Here is an 11583-nt window from a genome sequence, read left to right on the forward strand (position 1 = left end):
CCAGACTCGGGTCTTCACACTGTGGACTGCAGGTAATTGAATTTTGCCAGCTTAACTTCTCCATGTGAGTTTGAAAGCGGCATCAGACAGCTGCCAGACCTCAAAGCTGAGCAAAAATTGGAAGTCAAAAAGGTTTAAAATTACATAATAACTTGTGCCACAAAAAGACAAACTGCATCAGGAGCGGCAATAACAAGGTCAAATTAAATAGCAGCGGTGTTAGAGCGTTTTTTGTTGGTTTTTTTGCTTCACTGTGGGCTCATCGGTCACAACAATATAAAGTCCTGCACCTCTATGGAAACAGAACAACCATGAGAACTCAGAAATGTCATTTGTGCAGAATGACCCAGTTGTTTTTGTATGAAAATGTGGATGTTTATGTTTATTTATATGACAAAAAAATTAAAAATGGAGTCAACATATGCAAATTGCCTTCATGTGCGACAAACACGTGTTTTTCAGTGGCTCCACGTAATAGAGATGTTCCACTAATTACATTTTTTTATTGATATACATCCTTGTCTCCACTTTATGACTTTATGGAAACACTGCAGATCAGCTGAAAGGTCCCTGGATTTTAGTGATGGATCAGAATCTGGTGTAACTTGTCCATTTTTTAAATGAGACATGCTGAAAAGAGTGATAATGACAAAAAAATTCAGTTTTAAACTTAGATTTGGTTAATTTTCCCAACAGAACTAGAAGTTACACATGATTAGTTCAAGGATAGTGGTAAAGTCTTTCTGTTTTTACAGTTTTGTCTGATAAATGGTGTAATTTAAGCAATTTTTACAAAGAAAACACACCTTTTAAGTTTGCATTTTTCTTTTTCCACTGTTTTTTCTTCAGCGTGTTATAAAGCGGCTTTCATTTGAACATTAAAGCATGTAAACATACTCTAACTGACCCCAAAAAGCAAATTATAAACCTGCAAATGTACCGAATCTGGCCTCTTTAAGTACTAATATATGCACCATCTAGGTACTTACTTGTCCTGTCAGCTGTTTGCTGCTTTACATTTGGAGAATTGATCTGAACTTATTGGGGATTACAACTACCTGCTACCTGCAAGAATTAAATATGTGTTTAATACTCCATCCTTAATTAATATTAATAATAATTATAATAATAACATGAAGCAGGTTGCTAGGAATCTTGGGATAATATTAACAATACCAATTTATTACATGTCATTTCTATCTGTTGCTAAACTATAAAGTCACTCTTATTTATTCTAGGTGTGATTACTGCAGCATGTTTCACTCAGTTACCACCCCGGACTCCCTCCTCTTCGTCGTCTCCAGTTGGTATAAATTGCTGCTGCTTGACTCACCACAATGACAAAGATCCATGATCACATCCCCCCTCGAGCTGGCCTCTCTTCACTGGCTCCCTGTTACATTTCCGATTGATTTTAAAATTTTATTGCTTGCTTTCAAGGCCTTAAACGATCTCGCTCTTAGACCTGATTCATTGGCCTGAAATGTGCCTCTTAGTCACTGTGATCGGATGAAGCTCTGCTGGTTAACACCAAGTCACAGTAAGGGATGAAGGATGATCAGGTTTTTGCCATCAGAGCTTCCTGAACTGAACGCACCATCTCTTATCTTGTTATAAATCTCTTCTTGTGACTCATCTCTTTATGGCAGCTTATGCTTTTCAGGGTTTGTAAATTTAAAGCTCCCATATGGTGAAAATCATTTTTTATTGTGTTTTGTGGTTGTTAAAACGTAGAGCTGGGAAATAAAAGCTGTGAGAATATTAAGAAGCCCCCAACAACTAGTTAGCCTCCCAGCTTTACAGGCAAGTAAGAATTTTACTGGACTGCTATTTTTATGCATCCCCAGCATCAAAGGAGCTGAACATCCAGTGGATTACTATTAGTTTTGATGCTAATGTCACAACAGCAACAGTAAATGTCTTAGTGTTAGCATGTTGTGCAGCTAATTTGGCTAACATTAGCTTTGAAGGTCCACATAGCTCTGTAACAGTGAGGGACATTCAGAGATGGTGGAAACTTTAATTTAAACCAGTGAACAAGAACTGGATGGGTTACTGTGTTTTCATGTTGGCTGTTGTGTTTCAGTTCAACCAAAACTCTGCTGTTTTCATCTGTTAGCTTCTCTCCTGCTCTCTGTGCTCACATGAATTGAATTTTAGTATAGCTGAATTCACAATAAAGCTGTTCTCATTTACAGATTTCTGTTGTCAGACAGCAGAGCGAGGATGAAACAGATGCTGAAAAGCAGCTCATTGGGACCACATGTTCACCACTTTATAGCCATTCTGCACTGCTAAACTACAGATTTTATAACCACAAACTCTCCAAACATGAGTGAAAGCAACTGTTCTGATAATCCAAAGATATCTCCATGTCAAATGATGACTCAGACAGAAAGCTAGAAGCAAAACAAAGTCCTGATCTCACATGTTCATTCACATTTGTATCAGCTGCCGTGCTGTCAATCACAGATTAAAGAGAGTCTTCTTCCTGAAGGGGGCGGGGACAGCGGCTTCTCCGCATAGACACTAAAACAGCCCATTTAGAACAGGAGTAAAACCTGGAGTTATACACTGTGATAATTTCACAGTGAAATTATCCATCTCTGTAGTATTTGAGCTGAAAATTCAAAGATGCATTCTGACAACATGTAAGACTTTTGATGAAAAATCACAACATGGAACAATGAACGTTCTTGAACATTCTTGGCTATAGCATGAAGCTGCATGTATGGGAGGGACTAAATCTAATCTGTTATCACACAGATCCAATACTTCTCATAAATCGTGCTGGAGTGCTTCGGCAGAGAAAGAATATCCTGTCATGCTAATCAAGTCGGTCTGATTCTAATGACTTTTTAGCCAATACCCCTGACTATCTAGTGATCTGTAGAAATGAGCTGAGAGCAACTCCGTCTCTTTTTTCTTCTTCTTGTCTCTCAGCCGTCCCTCCTCTCATATAAAAACACACATCAGACTAAAACAGCAGAACATGGATGTTTGAAACGATCATTTTCCCATGAAAACCCAAAGTGTATCCAGCCAGGCCACACAGGATGCCCACGCATGCCTCATCTCTCATCATCAGATCTGTTCCTGAGTGATGCAATCTCTAGTCAAGCTGTTGAGAAGAAGAAGAAGAAGAATGCCACGAGGAGCTGGAGGCCATGTTCAAACACTCCGACATGTGTTTTCACCCCACCAGGAGACGTCCTCATCAAAACAGAGCTGCTGTAATGTGTTTAAGGCTTTTACTCGGGATAAATAAAAACCTCCCAAACAACATCTGGTACTGAAGATGGGAAAACAGCCTCCATGCATGCGGTAATAACAGCATCTGGCTCTTCTGTCAGACAATCGTGTCGGTGCAGGAACCAACAGGGACGCCTGTATAGCTCAATGGGTTAAGCAGGCGACCCATGTATAGGGGCTGGTCTCCGACGCAGTGGCCCGGGTTCAATTCCCGCTCGCGGCCCTCTGCTTCACGTACAGGGCGGCATGGCTCAGTGGGTAGAGCGGCCGTCTGGTTCGATCCTCGGCCCATCGTGCTCATGTCGAGGTGTCCCTGAGCAAGACACCGAACCCCTAATTGCTCCTGATGGGTCGTGGTTAGCGCCTTGCATGGCAGCTCCCGCCATCAGTGTGTGAATGGGTAAATGTGACATATCATGTAAAGCGCTTTGGATAAAAGCGCTATATAAATACAACCATTTACCATTTACAAATTCAGAGCATCAAGCACATCAACTTTACTAACGGACGGTGCAGCTCCACCTACCAACTACTCACACTGTAATAAACTACTGTACCGGAAAAATACAGCTAAATGCACTATTTTTCCAAAATACTGTAAAATCTGATGCATTTTTGGAGCCAAAAACATGAATAACCATGAAAAGAAAACATTTCCACAGAGCAAAGCCTTTTTTGTGTAAGCAACTTGACACAGGCAGCTGTTATTTTACAGATTTTCCTCATTTTCCTAAATTACAATTAATATCTAGTAGGGCTGGACCCGAATATCCGAATATTCGTTCCCTCCGGATACTAATAAATGACAAACTTCATACTCTGCTGTAGAGTTTTGTAACTAATTATACTATCATTAACTATTTAAGTAGATTACAGTTCTAACACTGTAAAAATGCAGTCAAATATGACCACAGCTGCCAGGATTTAACAGTAATTTTACAGGAAAATGTAGAACAGAGGATCAGACTCTCCAGAAAAGAGCCCAAAAAAAACACCCAGCCTTGTAAACTCCTGCGTCCTGAAAAAAGGGACCTTTTTCACCGGGATATCACTGTGTGTTTGATAGGCCAATAAATATTTGAGTGGGGAACAGCTCTCTGAAGACATGCTTTATGGTGCCAAATAACAACACCGTCCTCAGTCTGGGCCGTTGCGGAGTCTCTAGAAAATGAAATGTTATGGGACTGGGACTTGTAGGGAAACAGAAGCTTAAAGTAAACATGGCCCAGCCCGGTTCTGCTTTCTCTTTTATCACCTCGTCCTGCTGCTGCAAACACACACAAACCGGACAACTGTGTGCAGGACTCATGCTTTCCCTTCGGTCCGACGAACACTTCCTTTATTCTCCTCCGCCTCCTCTCAGGATAAGCATTTCCAGCTGGCTTCACAAACATTACAAATGGGATTCAGTGACTGCCACAGATTGTCTTTCTCTGGTTTTCCCAGCTCCCCTCCCTCGTTTTGCTTCTCATAGCGACTCGCCGGGTCTCTGGAGACGAGGTAACTGGGGAAACTAGGCCACCGATCGACCCGCTGAGACAGAGGAGCCCAGAACAGCTCGGCTCGGCTCAGCTCAGCTCAGAGAGACTCCAGTTACACCTGAACTGTACACAACAAGCCTGCATGTAGAGCTGCACTGATTTCAGAAGATCACAGTACACTACACTGTAAAAAAAAAATAAAAATATGTAATTTTACTGTATGTTTCCCTTTTATTTTACTGATTATTTTATAATTTTTGATACATACAAAGATATCAATCAGCTTTCAATTTACACATACAATGTAAAAAAACAAATACTTTTACAAAAAATGATGTTAAAATGCTATAACATACCTTTGCAAATGCATGAAATGAACAAAAAATATTTTATTTAAGAGATGAACTGTTAAAATCAGATTTATTACTGTAAATATATTTGGAAAATTGGTTAAAATTAGTGACATTTAACAAAGAAAGTAGCAAAGAATTACTGATTTTGTAATTATTCTAAGATGAGAGATGAATTATAGAAATTCATTAAGTTATCACTGCATGTATGAAATTTGTCAATCTATCTATCTAATTTTGTATTTTATTTAGATATTTTATGCTATATATGTACATACATGCGTAAACAAGCTTATATCCAATATATAAAAGTAAAATACCCTTCATTAGACATTAGAAAGCTACACATGCTAATTAAAAATTACAGCTAGAAAATGCTTTTATTTGATGATTGTGTTTTAACAAATGGTTATTTTCTGTTATTTTACAGTATTTTTTGGCAGCCAGTCTACTGCTTTGTGGCAGACAGTTGCATCAAATATATATTATGATCATTTATTGTTATGAAGGGATAATTTTACATTTTAAGTACACATGTTAAATCAAGCATATTACTTGTCCAGAGAGATAAAAAGATTGACTGATTATTTGATACAGGCATGAGGGAATAGCTTAGCTTAAGTTTTTGAAAATAATTAGAAGTGATGGATGTATAGACTGTGTGTAAAAAATAAACATAGTCATAGGCTCCCTTTTACCCGGTGTCATCACTCTTAAGTCCCACCCACAGCTCTGATTGGTTGTTATCTGATTGGTTAGAAACCACAAGCCAATCAAGTTCAACTTCTCTTTAAATTAAACATCAAAAACATGAATGCACAAAGGCATTTTAACAAAGCCATGTGTAATTTTACACCAAAATGTTACATTTTCCTGAATTTGACCAACTTGATTGTGAGCACACATTGCTGTGAAAGATATCAGCTGCAGCGGACCAAAAACAAATAATAAAATTCTGTTTGTCGAAGTCCAAGATGCAGCATCAGTTGTTGGTCACTCCAATAAACTCAACTAAAGGCACAGATTGCAGTGTCTTTGATCATCTTGTGTCAATATAAATGAAAAATTCCTCACTGAAGCTCTGAACTTGAGGATAACGTGACTGCACTGTCTGGTTGTGAGTTCTCTAATTTGTTCTTTTCTATGAAAAATAGACCTTGATTTCAACGAGAATTTTTGAGGCCCTTTATATGCAAAATCACACACCTGAACAGGCTTTAAGCAGTAAAAAACAAAACTAAACATGTCTGCATGTCTTGTAAAGCATGCAATGTACGTTTGATAAAGGAGCACATGTGGATTCCTCCATATAAAGAAGAATAAGGGTGCTAATTGTTTCCACATATCCTTAAGCCCGAGGGTCGGCAGGAGTGTAATTGCACATGAACAGGACCGTGTTCTTTTCACGGTGGTCATTTACTATTACTTGTTTATGAGCTCGAAATAGGATCAGAGCTGAAGTGCAGAGTGTGAACACCAACGCCTGGAACAAGTGAGGTATTGATGAGTGAGGCAACAAGAAGCACAGTTCAGGAAGGCAATAACATTAATAGGGTTTGTTTGGTCCCAAACGCTGGGAATGAAGTGACCCACATTCTAAGAGGATGACTGAAACTTAGAACAGTGCATTTTAAAGATCAGAAGACAATGTTTGACACCTTTCAAGAGCTCCAGAGGAACTGCTAAATGGACCTTGTGGTGACAATATAAAAGCTGGAAATGTGTTTTTTAGGACAATGTGGAAAAGAAGTTCATAAAATGCAAAATATGAACATACAGAGTCACGACGAAGACCATGTGATAAAGCTCCAAAACAGCTGCTAAATGGACTTTAAGGTGACACTGTTAGCAGCTGACAATGCTGTTTTCTTAGACAACATGAGGAAAAAGTCCATAAAATGTTAAAAAAAAAAGAACATATTGAGATAAATGACAAGTTAAAGCTGCTGTCCGGAGTTTGAATCGCAGCGTCTCCCAAAACACTGTTGGTCCCTCCCTCCCTCTGATTTCGCCCCTTTATTTGTGCACGCGCGCAGTACATGAGAGAAGTGCCCGGAGTGCTGCAGCATCTTGCCTGTTTTGCTGTTTTCCACTCTTCTACATTTAGTACATTTAGTAAATAATAAAGGAATTACGTTAGAATTCTGTATTGAGTCTAACTTGTCCTAATACCAAAATAACATGAATCTGCTAGGACGAACGAGTAAAGTTTCAATATGTGATTACACTCGTGTATCCCTCTCGATGACGTTGTTTATCAAACTTAGTGCATTTACGCGTGTATATGTGTTACATTGTTTATTTATTTCTATCTAGAGTTCAGAATTGCATGACTCCTCTGATGAAGAGCATGTCCCAGACGCCCCAACATCTTCCTCCAGAGGTCGGGCATCTAGTAATCTGCTGATGAAGCGCATGTGATCAGACCAAAACCTCCAGATCAGCTACTAAATGGACCTCCAAAGTTAGACTATTACTGACAATGTCGTCAAAAAGAACGTTATAAATGTGATTTCTTTTCTTGAAGAAAACATTATTTGATGACAACTGGAAAACTTATATGGCTTGGTGAAGATCATGTGATATGATCAAAAGCTCCAGATGAGCTCATAAATGGTCCTTGTAGGGAGATTATTAGCTGCTGACGATGTTGTTTTAAATAAATAAATGTGGAATATGTTTTGCTGCTGAGTCTGTAACATTTCAGGACGAACTCCAGCTTTACTTCTATACATATATATTTCAAACATATGATATATAAATGTACATAATCTGCAAAAAAGAAGCTCTGTGAGGCTGAATGTGGAAGTTCTGCTTCCTCGTCACGATATAATAAAAACTGCAGGTTAGCTGATGAATAATTCACTTGGTGAAGATTAATCATTTGACCATTTGAACCACGATCGCACATAAACACATCCAACACTGTAAAAATCTCCTATTACAATTTCAAGTTCTAGATTTAAATGTTCAGTAATTACGTATAATTAGCTAAATGCGCTGTAACGTTTGTCTGACAAACAGTTCAAGCTTTTAAAAAGTGTTAAAATTAAAATAATTGTTCAACAGAAAAGCTGCACATCTTCACATTTAGGCTGAAATTATTAAATATTTAGTAAGTATCAGTTAATTTTCTATCATATTGTTGTTTCAAAGAAGTACTTAGATTCTTAATTATGCAGAAATACTACTGTATAAAACTACTCAGCTAAAAAATAAAAAAAGGGTTAGCATCAAAATATACATAAAGCATAGAAACATAAATATTACATTTGTGGATTATATAACTGATTCCTTAATGTGTACATTAAGGTATTTGTATATTGTTTACACTTTATTATTACTGCTGAATTTAATTAAAGTAATTTAATGTGATTAATATTCTGCTGGGTAGATTAATTTACAATATGACATCATTTATGAGTCAATTCTAATAACTAGTAGTTAAAGCTCCAAAATAAATGTGCAAAGTACAATATTAGCCTCTAAAATAAAGTGCAGTAGAAGCAGAAAGTAGCAAAACATAGAAATACTTCAGTAACTTAGAACAAAAATGTACTGAAGCACAGCACTTCAGTCAATGTACTCAGTTACATTAAATCATTATTTACTGTAGGTAACTTTAATTACTGAAATAAATATTATATTATGAACTACTTTGCACTCAAAAAAAATATTTAATTATCTTTTCAGAAGCTACTTGTATTTACTGATAGGGAATTGAATTATAGGAAAATCATCCCTTTTTTGAACCCATCATATGACTTGTTTGTAAAAAATCTTAAAGTGCAGTAGGAAGAACATTTAACTGTGTGTGTGCCAAGAGCAGAAAGTAATTCAAATGTGTGCTTAATTGTAAATAGATTTCGCCGCAGATTTGCACCAAAGCAGGTGAGCAGCTCATGATGGAGACAGCCCACCTGGACCAGAGGAAACCAGAATTAGTCAGCAGGTTTATTTCTGATCTCCAGTGTAGCTTAGCTTTAGCAGCATCCAGGCTGCAGGGACTACATGGTGCGTTTAGGTACCACGCTGAGCCCGTGAACAGGCCGCCGCTGACTCCGGACAAGGTGGGAAAAGGTGACAGGGTGCAGGTGACTCACGTAGTGTTTCGACGGGTTGCGCCTCTTCTCCACGTCCACGACTTTCACGTCCAGCACAGTCCGAAACTGCATCTTGACCCTGCAAAGGCTCTGCATGCAGGCGGCGGGCAGACAGCTGCCGGGGCTCCAGGAAGGCTCCAGGAATGCTGCCCAAAGATCACTACATGAGGCGTCCGACAATCCACACAGAGACCGCGGCCGATCCGGTGCCGCTGACGCAGCCGCCAATCATCAATCTGATCGGAAACTTATCAATTGTCCATGAGAGGGAGGAAGCCGAGGATCGAGCAGTGAGTCCCGCCTGCAGGCTGGAGGAAGGCGGTCACCTTAAAAATGCTAAAAGCGCCTCTTTGTGTCTGCTAAAGGAGGCATCCGCGGACCTGGAGCTCCTGGTGGAGGCAGGAAGGAGCCGGTAGATCCAGCAGAGCAGAGCCGAGCTGCAGCACGGATCCTCGGCAGGAGTGGGATGGGCTTCACGCACGTCCTCAGGGCGACTTGGAAAAAAACTGCTGTGGTTTCATCCACAACCAGCGTGACACATAATCACGAAGCTGAGGGATCACTGGTTCTGCGTCCTGCGGGGCTCCGGAACTTTTCCTCTCCGCCTCGAACATCTGGCTGCAGCTGTGCGCTCGGAGACAAACGGCATGTTGGAGCTGCTCTGCGCGGCTTTAACTCGCTCCGTCCCGGGCAGCAGCAGCTTTCTGGCCGGAGACACGAGCCGCTGGAACTATGGATACAGATGTTTCACAGGCGACCAATCAGCGGCAGCCTGGCAGACTTCAAAGAGCCAATTAACGACCAAACAGTGCCCCCCTGTGCACACAGCGACAAACACAACCACCGGCTCACCTCCGCTCCATTCACTGCACAAAGTAGATCCTTCAGTGGAGCAAATACTCAGGACTTTACTGTCACTGGGAGCAGCTGGACTCCAGAACCACAGAGACCCTGAAACCTGACGGTCTTTACTTGAACCAGGAACCTCAGGGGCCTGAGAGGTTCACACTGTGGCAACGAATGTGTGTCAGTTCAATTAATAATGAATATAAAATACAATGAAAAGGGGCATTTGAGGTCAGTTATGCATTTCTACAAAAGGGGCACTTCAGGTAGATGCACAGGTGATGTGTGATCCAGTTGGTGTAATCAGAGTTATACACAAGAACCAAAAAAAGCAGAAATCCCTAATTTATGAAACTTGGGCTTTAACTCAGTAATAATATATAGATTTGAGATTTATTTAGGTATACATACAGTGCCCTCCATAATTATTGGCACGCCTGGTTAAGATGTGTTGAAAGCCTTCAAATGAATTCATTTTTTATTGCAGAAGCAAACCCTCACTCTGAAAATTGTACAAAAATGCAATATAGGAGAAGATTAGGTGCTGTTTTGTTGGCAAAAAGGGGTTGTACAAAATATTAACATCAGTTGTGTTAATAATTGAATCACACATAATTTGATGTAAAAGAATTATTTCTTAATGTGTGATTTTTTTCCCCCCCACTGAATAAATGCGCTTGAATTAAAGGTTGGATTTTGCTCTTTTTTTCATTGTGGTCCTATATTATTTAGATAAAAATGAATTTATTAGAAGCTAAAGAACACATCTTAACCAGGAGTGCCAATAATTATAGAGGGCGCTGTATATATGTATAAACACAGCAGATAGATAGATAGATAGATAGATAGATAGATAGATAGATAGATAATCTTTCTTTCTTTCTCTGCTGCTCTCAACATACTTAAACATACATAAATAAACCATGTGTGAGACATTTATCGGAATTATGAGAGATGGAGCCAAACTAGTTTGTGATGCATCCTCTATTCTATGTTCTACTGTAAATACTCTAACATTCACTAATAATGAATTAATCGTGAACAAAACATCTTGTCTTCCCCATTAAACCACATCATCTCTACTTTATCAAAGCAGCTATGAAGTCCATGCTACAGATTTGTTCACATTAGTACAGTAGATTCATTTTAAATCAGCTTATTCACTTTTTAAAATGTCATCTTAAGCAAAATACTGTTTATGTAAAACTGTAAAACACTGTCCCACTCAGTTTGTCATAACCAGCACCTCTCCCATAAACATTCAGTGGAAAATTTCTATGTATCTGAAGGGAAATCCAGACTTTTATTGCTGAAATAATATTCATTTTGACCCACTGTTATTCCAGCTTTGCATTGAGAGTTTGTTGCGGGCTCCTCATGAATTGCCACATACCAAGTTGGCGTATGCAACACTTATATAGCATACATACAATATGGGATATACAGTATGCAGCATATATACATATAAAAATGTGGAAATGCATGGTGCAGCATAATTGCACCACTATGCATCATTACATCATGTAGATATGACATATGGGTGCAGAACAG

The 11583-nt window shown here is 39.1% G+C and overlaps 1 protein-coding gene across 1 annotated transcript in view; it reads right to left on the bottom strand.

Annotated features, from left to right (window-relative positions):
* The window catches only part of LOC110963291 (SH3 and PX domain-containing protein 2A-like), a 132390-nt gene extending 122465 nt beyond the window's left edge, over positions 1 to 9925 (bottom strand). The window contains 1 exon segment of the mRNA XM_051945512.1: positions 9187 to 9925. Within this exon segment, the coding sequence (XP_051801472.1) occupies positions 9187 to 9282 (96 nt within the window). The 5' untranslated portion in view covers positions 9283 to 9925.
* Between the last annotated feature and the right edge of the window lie 1658 nt (positions 9926 to 11583).

Source organism: Acanthochromis polyacanthus, chromosome 3 (assembly GCF_021347895.1).
Source record: "Acanthochromis polyacanthus isolate Apoly-LR-REF ecotype Palm Island chromosome 3, KAUST_Apoly_ChrSc, whole genome shotgun sequence".
NCBI classification, from domain to species: domain Eukaryota; kingdom Metazoa; phylum Chordata; class Actinopteri; family Pomacentridae; genus Acanthochromis; species Acanthochromis polyacanthus.